This window comes from Trichechus manatus, unplaced genomic scaffold, assembly GCF_000243295.1.
Source record: "Trichechus manatus latirostris isolate Lorelei unplaced genomic scaffold, TriManLat1.0 scaffold00005, whole genome shotgun sequence".
Lineage (NCBI taxonomy): Eukaryota > Metazoa > Chordata > Mammalia > Sirenia > Trichechidae > Trichechus > Trichechus manatus.
Genome location: NW_004443941.1, coordinates 24,153,955 through 24,174,357, shown reverse-complemented (window position 1 = coordinate 24,174,357; position 20,403 = coordinate 24,153,955). Strand labels below are relative to the sequence as shown.

Here is a 20,403-nt window from a genome sequence, read left to right as displayed (position 1 = left end):
CTCAAATGAGTTTGCATCAAATTTTAAAATTTCTAGACTCTGTGTAGCATTACCAAGTAATATATCTGTCTATTAGCCTATTTAAATGTGTTCTGAATCTAATGCAAATTTATGTGAAGTTTACAGAAACTTTTTTCCAACCAAAACACACAAGGGCAAATGAAGTACTGAAAAGAAAGAGAAAAATTTATTGGTGTAGGTACAGGCAAGAGAAATTACTGATTTGAAGGGATGGAAATGTTTTAAAATTAGATAGTGATAATGACTGAACAACTCTGTAAATTTTCTAAAAATTATTGACTTGGACAGTTAAATAGATGGATGCATTTTATGGTATTTAAATTATACCTCAATAAAGTTGCATTAAAAAAAAAGAAAGAGAGAGAGAGAAGCTACTAATCAACAGGGTAGGATATTAAAGAAAGGAAAAAGAGAGAAAGAATCATTGAAGCAATAAGAAACGGGGCGGGAAGGACGGGTGACGCTTGGACACGAGGCAATCACTTTCTCCACTGTAAAGCCACAGTCAGCGCCAGTTCTCTGCAATTAGCTTATTTTACATCAAAGAAGAAGAAACATGCAGGTCAGTGTAACAGATGAATTTTAATAAACTTGGGTTTCATACACAGCTTTTAGCAAACACTGTACAAGTTAGGTTACTGTGGCTAATGTACATCTCATTTTTATTAGTTCACAGCCAGCAAGAAGGTATCTACAGTATTTTAAACCTGACCCTTGATGTCAATAATCATCTCTGGAACTTTCCACCCAGAAACTGCTTTGTATGTAGCCTGATTGAACAACAGTTTTCCATTATCTGAGAAGGTTGTTCTCTTTGAGCTTCAGGGAGGGATACTCACACAGCAATGAGATAGGGAAGAGAACCCCTTCCTGACAATCAAAACATTAATATCAACAAGATGATGATGGGCATTGTAACCTGACACTCATATCCCAGAAATCACTGTAGTTTTGGCATTTTGAGACGAAGTTCTTTTTCTGTAATCAATACATCAAATATATAAAAATTTATGAGTTCTTGATGGAAAATGGATCACTTTGGTCATCTCACTCTAGTGGAATCATAGGGTAAAAACGAGAACAAACTGAGAAGGTTATTTTCTTAAGTCCAGTGCTTCTCAAAATTTACTGTGCACATGGATCACCTGGAGATCTTGTTAAAATGCAGATTGTTTCAGGAGGTCTGGGGTGGGCCTGAGAGTCTGCATTTCTAACGAGCTCCCAGGTGATCTCTCTGCAACCACACTTTGAGTAGCAAGGCCTTAATCCCTTCCTACTTTAACCTTCACGGTCTTGGCTAGGATCACGACTTGGGAGACAGTAAGGTGCACAGGTTGAAAGCTGAGAGTCTTCAGCAACACCACTGGGTCAGACTGCCTTTTCTATCCTTTGAGGGTATCATGAGGGTTCCTCTGGAGAGCATAAAGGTTTTAGATGCATTATTCTAACAGCTTATATATGACTTAGATTTTTATCTTTGCATGCATTGTAGCTAATAGATAAAATAAAAAAGGCAGGTACACCCAAAGGGTTACCATAGTATAAGAAAATGAGATAACCAGAGTTCAGAAGTAATTTCCATCTTGGAGGAGAGAAGTTTGCCTGAAAAATTATCCATTTTTAATAGAGGTCATAGGTCATCAATGGGATGTTTTCAGTACTTTAAAGCTTAAGATACAAAACGCGTTGTTCCAGAGAAACGATAGCAGCTGCACTGAGCTCTGATTACGTTTGGGGCCACCAGAAATAGTGAGTCACAATCAAGTAGGCAGGTCGATGTGCTGACTGATTGATTCATTCATCCAGTTAGTCAGTAAATAATTACTGAATACCTTATATATAAAAAGATCCACAACAGGCATTGGAAGAGATACAAAGATAAATTGGCCACCAATATTGTGTTCAAGCTTATAATCTAGTCCACAGCAAAATGTCTGATTATTTAGGGATAAAGTGCAAATATGGTAAACAGTATTTAAAAAAAATCATTTTAACCAACCATGGATCCTGATCAAAAAGAAGAAAAATGTGCAACGGAATTTCAAATTTTTATAGAAATCAGACTTATTGGCCCCATTTAGACTGGGGGAACCCCTGAATCTACTGCCCTGAGGTAATATTTAAGCCTTCAACCAAAGCTATCCCATGAATTTATCTTTAAACACTTTAGCTCAACTAGTAAAGAATGCTCGCCTTGAGCAGTGTCTCTTTTAAAGAACTGTCTATATGGGATCAAACTGATGACAGTAACTCCAAAACAGAAGAGAAGTTTGGGGGACAGAGAAGTCTAAGTTAATGGAGATGAAACAATGTGTGTAGAGAGAGCAATAATGGTGACAACGTGAAGAACGTAACCACTGTCACTGAGCTGTACGTGTAGAAAATGTGGAATAGGTGTATATTTTGTTACATATTTTCACACACACACACACAAATCATGTTAACTACCCATAAAATTCCTAAGATGAACTTTAATACTGCCTAGAGCATAGTGGAAAGCAACAGAGATATGGATTCAATTCAACATCATCTTTAGTTTAAGTATTTAAAGCACAAGTACTTGTACCATGAAGAACAGGTATATGTATCTTATAAACAGTATCTCTCTATATTTTATTAACCGAGCCCTCATGGCACAGTGGTCAAGAGCTCGGCTGCTAACCAAAAGGTTGGCAGTTTGAATCCCCCAGCTACTCCTTGGAAACCTTCTGGGGCAGTTCTACTCTGTCCTATAGGGTTGCTATGAGTTGGAATCGAATCAACGGCAATGGGTTTGGTTTTTTTTTTTAATTTTATTAACAGAAAAGAAAAGCTTTTAATTTATTCTCACAAAAACTTCACTGACTTTCTTAAAACTAAAGAGAACTTCCCCTAAGTACTGAAATTTAGGGTCATGATCTTGTACTGTCTTTTTCAGCAATCCTAGACCCTTATGATAGACATTCTGCTGACACCAAAACTGACAATACTGTTACCTGCATCCTTGCCTCAGTGACGTCTCCATCTATACACCAACTCAACAGGTCTAGAAATATTTTTAAAAAGAGCATTATCATAGCAAAAGCACCCAGGAGCCAACCTCAAAAGACTCCCACCGGGCTCTGATGGGACAATTTGAGCATCATTGAGGACAATGACTGCAAAGGATTGCAACACATCAAATATATAAAAATCCATGAGTTTATAATGATGTCCCACCAAAACACCTTCATTGTTTACCACTGGAGGTTGCCAAGACATCAACTCATCACTCTGAGTATAAATAAAGGGAAGTAATCACTTATTTATCTTATTGTATTTTACAGTAACCAGAGTAAACAAGGGTAAGATCTTTTCTATAGAATTCCAATTAATAAATGCAAAAGGAATAACAGAATTAGAAAATAACCATATTTTAACCCTAATGAAGCCATGGATATAGGCAATAATCATCAGCAGATGCTAAAACCATCAGGTAAAATGTTGACAGAGAAATTTATAATGGAAGAGATCAAACTAGTATCTCCTGAACCCACTGATCAATTTTAACCACATTATCGTAAGTGAGCCAACCAGACATTACATAGCTCATAATGTGATGCAATAGGAAGTACACAGCACCACCTATGAAGCATGCTTGTTTAAAAAACTGCACGTGAATATAATCAGGCCTCTAGATACAAATACCAATAAATAGGAAATGCAGGGGAAAGAAGAGCAAATTAAACTACGCACAGGAAGCAAGCAGTCAAAATGATCCCTATAACACAGCAGTGTTCAAAGTGTGCTTCCTGGACCAGCAGCTTCAGCATGGGAAAGTGTCAGAAACACAAATTCTCAGACCCCACCCAGACCTCCTGAATCAGGAACTCTGAGCTGGGGCCCAGCAAGCTGTGTTTCCACAAGCTCTCCAGGTAATCCTGCTGCACATTCAAGTTTGAGAACTATAACCAAAACCAAACCCACCCACTGCTGTCGAGTCGATTGCGATTCACAGCGACCCTATAGGACAGAGTAGAATTGCCTCATAGGGTTTCCAAGGCTGTAATCTTTATGAAAAATAGACTGTCATATCTTTCTCTCTTGGAGCAGCTGATGCATTTGAACTGCTGACCTTTTGGTTAGCAGCCGAGTGCTTTAATTAACCACTGTGCCACCTGGTTTCCTTGAGAACTATAGCTCTAAAAAATTAATGGCATGGGAAAAAAAAAAAAGGTAGAGGAAAGGAGACTGTTATAGAATAAAGGACTTAAGAGACATAATAACAAAATAAAACCAAGTGCCATGGTGGATTATACTACTGATATTCTGAAAAATTATTTTAAACCTATTAAAGATAATCATAGGAACCACTAGAGCTGTGGCAAAAGGAAAAACTGTCTTCACAAACTTTTAATTCACAAAGAATTAAGTAGCTTGATTCCTATAGATGCCAGAAAAGGGTCCTGAATCACTTTTCCTCAGATTCTGTAACTTTCTTTTGTTTTGTGCTTCTGGTTCTTTCTTTCCTGTCTTTATCTCTTCAAACAGACTCCTGAGCTATTTGGAAGAAAAGATCATCATGAAAAAATTAACAAACACATTAGAAAACGTTACTTACGTTATGTTTATGACAGAAATTAAGAGCTTGAAGTGTTTGCCATAATACGCTTTTGATCACTCCATCAGCAACTCTGGGGAGAAAAATAAACAAGGAAATGAAGACTCCTAGGCTGGGGTTCTGTGGTCGTCAAGTCAATTCTGACTCATAGTGACCCTACAGGACAGAGAGTTTTCAAGGCTGTAAATCTTTATGGGAGCAGACTGCTACTTCTTTCTCCTGCAGAGCAGCTTCAGAGCCTTGGTGGTGCAGTGGTTAAGAGCTCAGCTGCAACCAAAAGGTCAGCACTTTGAGTCCACCAGCTGCTCCTTGGAAACCCTATGGGGCAGTTCTACTCTGTCCTATAAGGTCACTATGAGTCAGAATCGACTCCATGACAATGGTTTTTTTTTGTTTTTTTTTTAGGCTAGGGTTCCAGAGTTAGGGCTGGAATGGGGGTGCAGCAGGCAGGGCCAGACATGATCAGGGAGCTGGTGCATAGGGTGTTCTGCAAAAGTTCTTTTTAAACAAAATTTAATAAAAATTACATTACTATTTTTATTATAATTATGTAATCTTCTTTTGTAATGAAAAATATATATTTAATTACAGCTGTGAAAATAACACACGCTTATCACAAAAATTCAAACAATACAGAAAAGTAAAGGAATAAAAATGTCAAACTAAATCTTGACAGTCCAAAATAACTGCTGTAACATTTTGGTGGCTGTTCCTTCAGGCATCTCTGTATCTCTGTCTGTGTCTGCATTCACTTTTTAAATTTATTTTTAAATAATTTCATTCATGTAGTCCAAAAATTTTTTTAAATTTATTTTTAAATAATTTCATTCATGTAGTTCAAAAATTTAAAAGCCTTCAAGTATATCCACGAAAAACCTTCTCTCATACCTGTCCTCCCAGCCATCATTTCATTCTCTGCAGCTTCCCTCCCTCCCTCCCACCTTAAAGGAAGATTTTATGCACAGCAGTACAAATACCAATATGAATGTGTACATTTTAGTGGCTGTGGAGGATCTCATTGTACGGATGTATCAAAATTTACTTAACTAGTCACCACAGATGAGCAATTTTTGTTTCTACAAACGATGCCTCAATGTAATCATTCATCTTACTGCAGTTGTGCAACTATCTTTTTCGGGTAAGCTCCAGATTTCCGGGATCAATGACAGGCAAAGGCTACACGTTATCCTGCAGGGATGAACTTCAGCTAGGCCTGAGACCTAGTTTTGCAGGAAGAAAGGTATACTTGGAAGACTGACCTTCAATTCATCCAATTCATGCTGGCAGTAAACACTAAAGCATGTGCTAGAGTTGTTTTGTGGCAGTTAACTTACACTTGATGAGTAGGCAGGTACTAGTCAAAGGGGAGGCCAAGAGGGAATAAAGACCCATGAGAATGGGAGGCTGGGAGATTCCTGTCCCTGACAGAATCCTCACTCTGTGCAGAAAATATTGGAAAGTCTCAGCGGTAGTTGCATTTTCCATTGGGGAACTGGGGATCTGAGAAACTTGTATTATGTTGGGGTGTATTCTGTGTTGAGGAACTTCTCTATAAATTATAGCAATTATATTCCTTTTCACTTTTCTGTTGGTATCTTTCCATCGACCCCATCTCTGTCCCATGATGATGCCTTCACACATACTGCCAAACCATCCTCTCAGAAAGGTTATCCCCATTTACACTCCCACCAAACATCTGTGCATCGAAGTCCCCTTCTCTCCACCGTCTTACCAACATTTGTTTTTGCCAATCTTCTATCTTTGCCAGTCTGCGATTAAAATAAAAAGATACCTCATTTCGGTTTTTATTTGCATTTCATTAATTATTAGTGAGGCTGAACAGTTTTCATGATTGTTGGACACTACATTTCTTCTTTTGTGTATTTCCTGGTTCATGGCCTTTATTGCTTTTTTGCTTGGCCTGCTTACTCTTGTCGATTTATGAAGACTTGATGTCATACATGCTGCAAATATTTTTCTCAGTTTGTTGTCTTTCATCCCTGTTTATGCAGATAGGGTTTTTTTTTTTTTTTTGCATATTTTCAAAAATGTGAAACAAAGTCTCTTTTACTAATGTCTACTGGAAGGATGTTTTTTAATTTGAAAAATTAAAAATTATGGAATATATCAAACATACTCATCACTTGGATTTAATATTTGGTCATATTGGGATATATAAATCACATTTTTAGGTCACTTGTTTTTTAATTGTACTTTAGATGATAGTTTACAGAACAAACTAATTTCTCATTAAACAGTACACATATTGTTTTATGACACTGGTTAACAACCCCGTGACATGTCAACACTCTCCCTTCTCAACTTGGGTTCCCTGTTATCAGCTTTCCTGTCCCCTCCTGCCTTCTAGTCCTTGCCCCTGGGCTGCTGTGCCCCTTTAGTCTTGTTTTTATTTTATGGGCTGAAGGGTGAACCTCAGGAGTAACTTCATTACTGGGCTAAAAGGGTATCCGGGGGTCATACTCTCGGGATTCTTCAGTCTCTGTCAGACCAGTAAGTCTGGTCTTTTTTTTGTGAGTTAGAATTTTGTTCTACATTTTTGTCCAGCTCTGTCCGGGACCCTCTATTGTGATCCCTGTTAGAGCTGTTAGTGATGATAGCTGGGCACCATCTAGTTACTGGACTCAGTCTGGTGGAGGCCGTGGTAGATGTGGTCCATTAGTCCTTTGGACTAATCTTTCCCTTCTGTCTTTAGTTTTCTTCATTCTTCCTCGCCCCCAAGGGGTGAGACCAGTGGAGTATCTTAGATGGCCACTCACTTTAGGTCACTTTTTGAAACCTGAACTCATCATGCAGATGTAGCTGGCCTTACAGAACAGTGGATTGGCCCATGTATGAGTCAGTGATGGCACCAGCTAGAAGACACCACCCGTCAGGGTAAGGTATATGCTGAGAAAAAGCAACCGGTGCATTGAGGATTTTTTCTCATAGCAGTTTCCTGATCTAGGATCATAATTATGGTAGTGTGCCCTTGACACCAGCAGTTCAGCGGCAACTCTTGTCTCCTTTGTTGTTGTTGCGTGCTGTCGAGTTGATTGTGACTCATAGTGACCCCATGTGACACAGCAGAACTGTCCCATTGGGTTTTCTAGGCTGTAATCTTTACAGAAGCATATTGCCAGGTCTTTATTCTACAGAGCCACTGGGTAGGTTTGAACCGCCAACCTTTTGGTTAGCAGTCGAGTGCTTAACTGTTGTGTCACCAGGGCTCCTGTGTCCTTTGACCCTAGCACTTCTGAATATTAACACTGTAAAAGCACTTAATTCTCAATACTAAATCCCTTTCCATTTAAAAGTGGTTTCTACTTCCTGCACTGAATTCTGGTATAACTTTATCCTTCTTCCCCTTTACGTAAAGCCAAATATGAGACAACACTGCTTAAAATTTTTATAAGAGGTAGAGAGAATAGTATAGCCATTTTGAGCACTATAAAACAGACTGCCAGAATTCCAATTCCAGCTTTGCTGCTCCCTAATTTTGTTTCCTTCGGTGAGTTACTTAAGCTCTCTGTGCTTTCAGTTTTCCTCATGTGTAAAACTGGAATAATACTTACCCCATAGGTTTATTGAGAAATCTATCCCTTGGAGTGTGGGTTTTAACACCCATAGGGGTATCGGAGATGAGGCTCTGAGATCAGATTAGGCCAATAGATGGGACTGAGGCCCCCGTACAAAGGCAAAAAGAGCTCCCAAGGAATAGCAAGTGACCTTGAGGTTTTGAAGAACTGAGGGTGGGAGAAACATTAAGGGGGCCAGTGTGGCTAAAGCATGAAGATGTTGGTGAGGCTGGCAGTGGCCAGACCATGGAGACCTTATAGATCTTCGTAAGGAGTTTGGATTTTACTCTAAGTGCAAGGGGACGCCTTTGAAAGGACTTAAGCAGACAAGTGATGTAATATGGCTAGGTGGAGAACAGACTTCTAGGGGGCAAAAGTAGATACAGGGAGATTAATTAGGAGGCTCATTCAATAATCCCGGTGAGCTTTAGTGGTTTAGGTTAGGGTAGCAGGCAGTCGCGGAGAGGTGAAATGGGTTTCAATCCTTGGGAGGGGCTGGCAAGGGTAACCCGTCACCCTATTCATGGATGAATGGAATGCTGGGCAGGACCTAAGGGCCAAGATCTAAAAGACTACAGGTATACGAAATGAAGTACTGAGATTAGAAAGCAAGGTAGGGGATAGGGTTCAAAAACTAGGCAGAACCTCAGTCACCAGTGTTAAGAACATGGAATCAGGCATGAAGTGATTCTATAGGAAAGTCCTGAGCTACTACCATGGAAGATACATGTTTAATGGCATCTCACAGGAAGTGCCATGGCTCTGTTGAAGAAAGAGTCCTTAGTTCAGAGTCCAAGAAGGCAGATTCCATCACAGGCAGAACAACATATATACAAAATAACAACCACTCTAAATAGCCACCACTGGTCTTACAAAGAGAAGACAGTTATCAAAGAGAACACAGAGTGACTCAGTGCTCAGTCCAGAAGGATGGCACACTGCAACATTATTCAGCCACAGTCAGCACCTTTTCAAAGCATTTTGGAGTAAAAGAATTGATTTCCTATAGAAATCAATTGATACTCAGTGCATAAGTATTGTACTTTGGGCAAGTGCAAAAACAAATAGCACAAGTAATAATGAAAGCCTGAGAGCAAAAACTAGACATCCCAGTTCAAGTCGGAACGGGACAAGGGTGACGTGATCAGAGGATTCCCACAGGACTGCTCAGAGACTGCTCTCTTGCTGCTCAGGTGAAGACTTGAGGCTGATATCAAAATCCCGTCTCTGTTTTAATTCCTTATGTAGCTTAATGTGAGAAACTTGATTTCATTATCACTGAAGGTGAACTGAGCCTTTCTCAGTAAACCCTTCTTCCCCTAGAATAAAATCCAAGCCTGTTTACAATGGCCTATTGTTGTTGCTGGTAGGTGTCGTTGAGTAGGTTCCAACTTATAGTGACCCTATGTACAACAGAATGAAACACTGCCCAGTCCTGCAGCATCCTCACAATCGTTGGTATGCTTGAGCCCTTGTTGCAGCCACTGTGTCAATCCATCTTGTTGAGGGTCTTCCTCTTTTTTGGTGACCCTCTACTTTATCAAGCATGATGTCCTTCCCCAGGGACTGATCTCTCCTGATAATATGTCCAAAGTATGTGAGACATAGTCTCGACATTCTTGCTTCTAAGGAGCATTCTAGTTGTACTTCTTCCAAGACAGATTTGTTCGTTCTTCTGGCAGTCTGTGGTATATTCGATATTCTTTGCCAGCATCACGATTCAAAGGCGTCAATTCTTCGGTCTTCCTTATTCATTGTCCAGGTTTTCACATGCATATGAGACAGTTAAAAACACCATGGGTTGGGTCAGACTCACCTTAGTCTTCAAGGTGACATCTTTGCTTTTCAACACTTTAAAGAGGTCTTCTGCAGCAGATTTGCCTAATGCAATGCGTCTTTTGATTTCTTGACTGCTGCTTCCATGGGTGATTGTGAATCCGAGTAAAATAAAATCCTTGACAACTTCAATCTTTTCTCCGTTTATCATGATGTTGCTTACTGGTCCAGTCATGAGGATTTTCGTTTTATGTTGATGTGTAATCCATACTGAAGGCTGTGGTCTTTGATCTTCATCAGTAAGTGTTTCAAGTCCTCTTCACTTTCAGCAAGCAAGGCTGTGTCATCCGAATAACACAGGCTGTTAGCGAAGTCTTCCTCCAATCCTGATTCCACGTTCTTCTTCATATAATCCAGCTTCTCAGATTATTTGCTCAGCATACAAATTGAATAGGTATGGTGAAAGGATACAACCCTCACACATACCTTTCGTAACTGTAAACCATGCAGTATCCCCTTGTTCTGTTTGAACAATTGACTCCTTATCCATGCACAGGTTCCTCATGAGCACAATTATGTTCTGGAATTCCCATTCTTCGCAATGTTATTCAAAATTTGTTATGATACGCACAGTCGAATGCCTTTGCATAGTCAATAAATCATAGGTAAACATCTTTTTGGTATTCTCTGCTTTCAGCCAAGATCTATCTGACATCAGCAATGATATCCCTTGTTCCACATCATCTTCTGAATCTGGTTTGAATTTCTGGCAGCTCTCTGTCGATATACCGCTGCAGCCACTTTTGAGTTATCTTCAGCAAAATTTTACTGGTGTGTGACATTAATGATATTGTTTGATAATTTCCACATTCGGCTGGATCACCTTTCTTGGGAATAGGCAAAAATATGGATCTCTTCCAGTTGGTTGGCCAGGTAGCGGTCTTCCAAATTTCTTGGCATAGATGAGTGAGCACTTCCAGCACTGTATCCATTTGTTGAAACATCTCAGTTGGTATTCTGTCAATTGCTGAAGCCTTGTTTTTCACCAACGCCTTCAGTGCAGCTTGGACTTCTTCCTTCAGTACCATCGGTTCCTGTTCATATGCTATCTCCCGAAATGGTTGAACATTGACCAATTCTTTTTGGTATAGTGACTGTCTATTCCTTCCATCTCCTTTTGATGCTTCCTGCATCGTTTAATATTCTCCCTGTAGAATTCTTCAATATTGCAACTCGAGGCTTGAATTTTTCCTTCAGTTCTTTCAGCTTGAGAAATGCTGAGCATGTTCTTCCCTTTTCGTTTTCCATCTCCAAGTCTTTGCACATGTAATTATAATACTTTGTCTTCTGGAGCTGCCCTTTGAAATCTTCTGTTCAGCTCTTTAACTTCATCGTTTCTTCCTTTCACTTTAGCTACTTGATATTCAAGAGCAAGTTTCAGAGTCTCTTCTGACATCCATTTTGGTCTTTTCTTTCTTTTTAATGACCTCTTGCTTTCTTCATGTATGGTGTCCTTGATGTAATTCCACAACTTGTCTGGTCTTCGGTCATTAGTGTTCAACACATCGAATCTATTCTTGAGATGGTCTCTAAGTTCAGGCGGGATATAATCAAGGTTGTACTTGGGCTCTTGTGGACTTGTTCTAATTTTCTGCAGTTTCAACATGAACTTGCATATGAGCAATTGATGGTCTGTTCCGCAGTTGGCCCCTGGTCTTGTTCTGACCGATACTGACCTTTTCCATCGTTTCTTTCCACAGATGTAGTCGAACTGATTCCTGTGTGTTCCATCTGGTGAGGTCCATGTGTATAGCTGCCGTTTATGTTGGTCAATAAAGGTATTTGCAATGCAGAAGTCGTTGGTCTTGCAGAATTCTATCATGTGATCTCTGCCATTGTTTCTATCACCACAGCCATATTTTCCAACTACTGATCTTTCTTCGTTTCCAACTTTCGCATTCCAATCACCAGTAATTATCAATGAATGCTGATTGCATGTTTGATCAATGTCAGACTGCAGAAGTTGGTAAAAATCTTCAATTTCTTCATCTTTGGCTTTAGTGGTTTGTGTGTAAATTTGAATAATAGTAGTATTAACTGGTCTTCCTTGTAGGCGTATGGATATTACCCTATTACTGACAGTGTTGTGCTCCAGGATAGATCCTGAAATGTTCTTTTTCACGATGAATGCAATGCCATTCCTCTACAAGGTGTCATCCCTGGCATAGTAGACCATATGACTGTCCGATTCAAAATGGCCAATACCAGTCCATTTCAGCTCACTAAAGCCTAGAATATTGATGTTTATGCATTTCATTTCATTTTTGACAATTTCCAATTTTCCTAGATTTATATACTTCATGCGTCCCACGTTGCAATTATTAATGGATGTTTGCAGTTGTTTCTTCTCATTTTTAGTCGTGCCACATCAGCAAATGAAGGTCCCGAAAGCTTGACTCCATCCACATCATTATGGTTGACTCTACTTTGAGGAGGCAGCTCTTCCCCAGTCGTCTTTTGCGTACCTTCCAACTTGAGGGGCTCATCTTCAGGCACTATATCAGACAATGTTTTACTGCTATTCATAAGGTCTTCACTGGCTAATTCTTTTCAGAAGTAGACCGACGGGTCCTTCTGTCTTAGTCTAGATGCTCAGCTGAAACCTGTCCACCATGGGTGACCCTGCTGGTATTTGATGCTTCCAGCATCACGGCAAAGCACAAGCCCCCACAGTACAACAAACTGACAGACGCACTGGGGTACAATGGCTTACAAGGCTCTAAATGATTTCATGCCTATTAACCTCTCCAGCTTTATCTCCTACTGCATCCCCACAGGCACTGCACCCCAGCCACATTCATTTCCATTATTCCTTGAACACACCAGGCTTGTTTACACCTCCAAATCTTGGCATTTATTGTTCCTTCTACCCCCTTAGAAGGCATTCTCTAATTCCTCACTGTGCTTTATTTTTCTTCAGAGACTTATAAATCTTTTTTATTGTTAGATTACACAAGAATGTTACTTCCACAAGTGCGGGGACTTTTTATCTTGTCCACTGCTGTAGCCTCAGAGCCTAGAACAGTAAGTATCTGGTACCAAAGAGGTGCTTAACCAACCTTGGATCTCTGGCACTCTCAGAAATTTTATAAACTAACATCCTGTAATACATCTCTTTTGCTTAAACTAGCTAGAGTGAATCCATTGCTGAATATTGACCAATAAAGAATAGGGTACCAGAAGTGGATGTAGGAAACAAACTCAAGGCCTTGGAAATCTGGGATTGGTGATCTGATTTAACTGCGTCAGAGGGCAGAAGATCTAATAAGTGGATGGAAGACTGGTAGATGGGCTTCCAGTGATGACACAGTCATATCAATGACCCCCTTGGTCATCTTGAATAAAGTGCTGCTCAGGGCAAGGCTTCGGTTGGCAATATAACAATATAAGCAGTAAAAGAAATGTGGGGTGAGACTGCTGCTTTTAATTTCAGCAGGATATTTAAAAAAAAAAAAAGACAGGTTTAGGGTTTTAATGTCTTGGTTCAAAGCAGTTAGGAAACTAGGAATTTCTATAGCTGCCCTAAAAGAGCCCCTTATTTCTTGTACGTGTAGGAATCATTTGGCTGAAAAATTGGACACATAGTTCAACTCTGCAGTTTGCTAAACAACAACACAGACTGAATTTATGTGAGGTTAACGAGTCAACTGAAAAGGAGATTTCACTTCAAGAACTGGAATGTGACACTTGGGAATATTCACATAACTAAGAGTACCCCAACTTTCCCTTAAGCTTCCCTTCTCATGAGAAGTAGCCCCAAAACTTGTATGATGAGGCTGGTGCTGCTCTGTTGTGGATCCCCTAATAATCTCATCTGAGGTAGTGACCACGCAAGGTGATACCAATTCTCCTTAGGGCTCCTCTTCAAACCTTAACTAGAGTCAGATCCCAGCATGCCCCAGAAGCCTATTCCAACGTTAAACAGAGAAGGAGATTTACAGAGCAAAAGAAATAAAACATTTTATTAATTTATAATGGGCAATGTATGTGGAAATAGATTATAAGGGTATTGGAGCAGAGAAGAAGAAATAGGATTTTAGATTTGGCTGATCATAACAATACAATGCACTTACTTATTAGAGGTTCTGGCTTCAAAAGACTACCTGCAGCAGCTAGAGTGGTCCCGGTTGTTTACTGAATTGGTTCAAACCTGGACTGAGTGTCTATGCCAAAAGAAGTTGAGATGCCAGAATTTAATTATTAGTAAAATAAGGAGGAAAGAATCCAAAGATTCAAGGAGATAAGAGTGTTGGAGAGGCTTTGTCATATGCAACCTATTCATCTACTTTTAATGGTAGCACTAACCTATGATCTTGTTCAAAAATGTTGTAGTGCTTTTGATTTTCTATTTTAGTAAAGAAGCAGAGTGCCAGACACTTCTCCTGGGCTCCTGCTGTCCTCATAGCCTTCATTCCTTAGGTCAGAGAGCCAACTGGCTCTTTTCCCATTTGCTAGTTGTATCTATTTCAACTATACAGTTATAAAATGAGAATATAACAACCAGGATGGATTTGTGGCCCCACTGGGACTACCATGAGATGGATTCAAATCAAAATTCCATTTGCCACCTGTCATGGACTGAATTATGTCCCCCCAAAAACGTGTGTATCAATTTGGCTGGGCCACGATTCCCAGTATTGTGTGGTTGTCCTCCATTTTGTGATTGTAATTTTATGTTAAAGAGGATTAGAGTGGGATTGTAACACCCTTACTAAGGTCACATACTTGATCCAATGTTAAGGGAGTTTCCCTGGGGTGTGGCCTGCACCACCTTTTATCTTACAAGAGATAAATGGAAAGGGAAGCAAGTGGAGAATGGGGGGCCTCATACCACCAAGAAAGCAGTGCTGGGAGTGAATCTTTTGGATGCAGGGTCCCTGCACGGAAAAGCTCCTAATCCAGGGGAAGATTGATGAGAAGGCTGACAGAGACAGAAAACGTTCCCCTGGAGCTGACGCCCTGAATTTGGACTTTTAGCCTACTTTACTGTGAGGAAATAAACTTCTCTTTGTTAAAGTCATGCACTTGCGGTATTTCTGTTATAGCAGCACTAGATGATTAAGACACCACCTGACTCCCATTAAGCTCCCCACTCCCCCCAAAACTTGTGAACCACAGTGGCCTTCAAGATCACTAGTGATTGGATTTACTTCAGAGCAATTGTTCAATAATCCCTGAAAAATTGGGTATGTCCCTTTTCCCAGTGTACACTTGGTAAATAGGCACAGGTAATTTTGGGGGAGGCTAGGAGGAAGAATTAAGTATATACCTGTGATGTTACTGGAGAGCTGTTACTCAAAGATAGCTACCTCTCCTTTATTTATGAGGCTCTGGGTCTGTGTACTGATTTTGCTTCAAGAACTGGTTAAGAGCATGTGGCTATTGTGGGGACTCAAGCCAGGACTCTACTCACAGTTTATATAAAATGAATAGAACTGATTAATGATCTAGCCATCTATTTTGGTTTTGGAGAACCTACAGTCAATAAGCCAACACGAAAGATCAGATGAAACCATTCTGATCATCATTTTGGCTCTGCTGTCTATTACAGTAACTAGGACCATCTTCTGGAATGGAAGTACTGCTGCTTGGCCTCTGTGATCCTGGGATCCCATCATCTCCACTGAAATCAGGAAGCCATTTCAAAGGCAGAATCTCCCCACTTCATCATCTGGACATATCATTATACTGCTGTTCAGGACATTGGTGCTTCCCTCACTAAGGTATTTCTCAACATTCCTGATGCATTGGAGGCAGAGCCAACATGGTGTTATAGACAGAAGTACCATGCTGTCCCTCTGCAGCAAAGACCTGAAAAACTAAGTAAAACAGATACAAACATCAATCCTGGAACCATAAGTGTCAAATGAAGGGACAAAGAACTTGATCAAGCACTGAATGGAATAAGAAACTGACAGAGAACAGAGAATGGGGGCAGTTATGGAGTGGACATCCCCTAGCAGCTAACACAGCACTGATTTGCCATCTTGGACCTCAGCTACCAATGACCGTGAACAGGGAGTATGGGAAGGCAACTTCACGGAGCTCCCAATGGGAGACAGAGCACCTGGTAATCAGGGATATACATTTTCCCACCCCCTACCCTTCTTCCCTACATGTGGCCTCCACTGCTTTCCAGTGGGCCATGGTCGCTCGGCCAGAGACATACCAGCTCACTGCTGCCCGGATCCACTCCACTCCAATGGCCGGTTCTCCCAGTGCCATTTTTGAATTTTTTTGTTATTGTTTTCTTTTTGTTTCTTCTCTCTCTCTCCCTTCCTTTCCTTTCTCCTGTACAGCTAGCCCCATGTGCCATCACTGCCCCTTCTCAATGGGTTGTGCCAAAACCCTCAGCTACACAGCCACCGGCACACAGCTTTCCCAAGTCTGCACTGTCCCCATCCACCAAATCCCACTGCATGGCCATTTTACTTTTGTTTTCCTTTTTTTGTGCTATTTTGCTTCTGTTTCTCTGTCTTCTTTCCCGTCTTTCTCTCACCTACTTAGCTCTGCACATCACATCTTCTCCCTTCTCTCCTGCCTACCTGCACTGCATGTCAAGTGTCACATCCACAAGCGGCATCGGTACGGACTCCTGGACCCCGCCCCACGCTGCCCGCTAGCCCTGCCCTGCCGGCTCCAGTTTGTGCCACAAATGATCCATCTCCACCTCTCCCCACTGTTGGAACTGCCCTGTGGCATCAAAGCTGAGTGACTGGCCCTGACCACCTGGACAAGGTGACAAATATTGTGCCCACAGACAAGAGGCAACAAAACATGCCCAGGCCGCCTGCCAAGACATAACCAAATAAAACAAAAAAGCAGGATGAAACAAACAAATCTACAATTAATAAATGAAGAAACTAATTCCTGAATATCCCAGAGACAGCATACAATATCAAAACATATAAAAAAACAGGATGGATGGCTCCAGTAAGCGACCAAAATAAAACACTAGGTGACCTTCTGGTAGAAGAAAAGGCACTGGAACTACCTGGTAGGGAATTCAAAAGTCTAATATTCAGGGCTCTCCAAGAAATTAGGAAAGAGGTGAAGGAAAACACAGAAAAAAATAGGAAAAAATAGACAAAATCATGGAAAATACAGACAAAATCAGGGAAAACACAGACAAAGCAAAGAGAGAATTCAGGAAAATAATACAGGAACAAAATGTCAAAATAAACTCACAACTAGAAATCATACAAAAACAGCAATTAGAAATCCAAAAGATAAAAACAAAATTTCAGAAAGGGACAGTGCAATAGAAGATTTTAGAAGCAAATGTGAAACAATGGAAGACAGGATCAGTGAAATTGAAGACACGTCCTTGGATACTACTTTGTTTGAGGACAAATCAGAGAAAAGAATGAAGAAAACCTGAGAACAAAGTGGGATACAAACAAGAGTAAAAATTTGCAAGTGATCTGAGTTCCAGAACAGGGGGACAAAACAGAAAACACAGAGAGGATCATTGAAAATTTGCTGACAGGAAACTTCCCTAATATCATGAAAGATGAAAAGCCAACCATTCAAGAAGCTCAATGAACCCCATATAGGATAAACCTCAAAAGAAAAACACCAAGACATATCCTAATCACACTTGCCAAAACCAAAGACAAAGAAAGAATCCTGAGAGCAGTTTGAGAAAAACAAAAAGTCACATACAAAGGGGAAACAATAAGACTAACCTCTGATTACTTGGCAGAAACCATGCAGACAAGAAGGTAATGGGATGACATAAACAAAACTTGGAAATAAAAAAATTGCCAACCAACAATAATATATCCTGCAAAAGTCTTGCTCAGATATGATGGTGAAATTAGGACATTTCCAGATAAACAGAAATTAAGGGAATATGTAAAAACCAAACCAAACTTACAAGAATTATTGAAGAGAGTCCTTTGGCTAGAGAACAAACAACGTCAGACAACAACCTGAATCTAGCACACAGGACAGCATCAACCAAACACCAACCTAAGTAATGAACTCTCAAGGATAAAACAAAACTAAAAGATTCCCAACAGGGAACTAGAGATGTCAATCTGTAAATGACAACAACATCAGAACAATAAAAGAGACAATAAACAGTGTAGGTATAGATCTTTCAAATGGAGAGGTGGTCAAGGCAGTATCAAGTAATAAAAGACTGGTTTAAACTTTGGAAGATAGGGGTAAATTTAAAGGTAACCACAAGAAAGTTAACAAACCCCTTCATCAAAATAAAGAAGAAAAACATAAAGTCTCAGTAAACACAAAATCTACAAAAATGAAACAAACAAAAGAAAAATCCACAAACAAAAGGAATTCAGCACAGGAGAGCAAGAGGAACAAAGAAAATGTCAGCACCCCCCAAAAAAAAGCACAACAAAATCACAGCAATAAACTCCCACCTATTAATAATCACACTGAACATAAATGGCTTAAATGTACCCATAAAGAGACAAAGAGTGACAACATGGATAAAAAGGACTCATCAATATGCTGTCTACAGGAGACATACCTTAGAAACAGAGACATAAATATATTCAAAATCGCAGGATGGAAAAAAATATATCAAACAAACAGCGACCAAGAAAGCACAAGTGGCAATACTAATCTCAGATAAAACAAACTTTAAAACAAAATCTACCATAAAAGACAAAGAAAGACATTATATAATGATTGGAGGGACAATCCATCATGAGAACATAACCATAAGATCAGTCTTATGCATTGTTTCTATTTTCATTCCTCTGTATAAATCCAGGAATCCTTGGGTGGTTTAAATGGTTAAGCACCCAGCTGCTAATCAAAAGGCTGGAAGTTTGAGTCCACCCAGAGGTGCCTCAGAAGAAAGGTCTGGTGATCCACTTCTGAAAAACCATCTATTGCAAACCCTATGGAGCACAGCTCTGTTCTGACACACACGGGGATGCCATGAGTCAGGAATGACTCTATGGCAGCTGGGATGTAGATCCATGTGTCAGGGCTGACCGAGAGCACTTCCATACACTGGCACTGATAATGTACTTGTGAAACTTAAAAGGGGAAAAGTAGGGTAGTTCAGAGATCTCTGGGGTTGCTAAATACACAATGAACATAGGAGTTGCCTGAACATGCCTTGCTCTTTCATGCCTCTGTGCCTTTTTTACGTTGTCCCCACTGTCTGGAACGCATTCCTCCCAAACTGTCCATCTGACTGACTCCTCCCCGCCCCACCCCACCGGCCCTTTCAAAGCCTCAGCCCAAATGCTGCCTCCTCTGCAGAATCTTTCCTAATTCCCCAAGAACAAGAGATGTTGGAGTTGTTTCTCTTGTGTATCCTCTACATCAACATTAACCCAATCAATATTACCATTTATAACTGTCACTTGGAATATGTGTTTATTGATTAGATTTTAAGCTTCTTGAGGGCAGGATTGTGCCATTATATCTTTGAGAATATGCACATAAAAACATTTAAGGTAGTAAGTATCAAGTGCTGTAACAGGGATAAAAATGAAAATCTATACGGATTCCAAAGAGGGAAGCAATTCCATCCAAACAGAGGAATCTCAGAGACAGTAAGAATATCTAGGGCTTCATATTTTTAAAGATTATAATAGAGATAGGGAAAGCAGAAAAGGCTAGAACATTCTAGGTTAAGGGAAAAGTATGAACTAAGTACTAAAGGCAGGAAGACTTAGGGTGCGTATGAGGAAGAGAAAGCTGCTCAGTTCAATTAAACTGGTATATGGATTGTATGTTTTATTTTCAGGGCCTGGAACAATACATGAAGTAAATATAAATTTTCAACTTTATGAAAGTATATGTTAATTTATAAATTAATTTATTGAATGAGTTACTGGAATTCTGAACACATCTGCCCTTCCAAGCCAATGTACAAAACCCTATTTCCTTCATAATAAATTTCAACTATGAATTCATTCACCATTTTAACTGTCTTCTAAATTAATTTATATTTTAAAAGCAATACATGCACCTTCAATAGAATACTGAGAATATTTTAATAAAGGACAAGGAGAAAAGATCAGCCACAATCCAATCACCACCAGTAGAGTTTTGGTGTCTATCTTTCAAAACTATTTTTTTTTTAAGGCATCTGTAAATAATCTTTATTTCTTAGATTATGTGATGTATAACAGTAAATAGTCAAATCATATCATCATGATAACAAATTAAAAATATCAAGTGTTTGAAAACTGATCAAAACTTGAGTAGCTTCAAAAATTGGCATTATATACAGTTTTTTTTTTTTTAATTGTACTTCAGGTGAAGGCTTACAGAACAAATAGTTTCTCATGAAACAGTAGTATACATATTGTTTTAGGACATTGGTTAACAACCCCACAACATGTCAACCCTCTAACTTCTCAACCTTTTTTTATTTGGTGAAAATACACATAGCCAAAG

General features: G+C 39.7%; 1 protein-coding gene across 1 annotated transcript in view; it reads right to left on the bottom strand.

Annotated features, from left to right (window-relative positions):
- The window catches only part of CDKL4 (cyclin dependent kinase like 4), a 42,727-nt gene that overhangs the window by 16,732 nt on the left and 5,592 nt on the right, over positions 1-20,403 (bottom strand). The window contains exon 3 of the mRNA XM_012556791.2: positions 4,601-4,673. Coding sequence (XP_012412245.1) covers positions 4,601-4,673 — 73 coding nt within the window. The remainder of the gene's footprint in view (positions 1-4,600; positions 4,674-20,403) is intronic.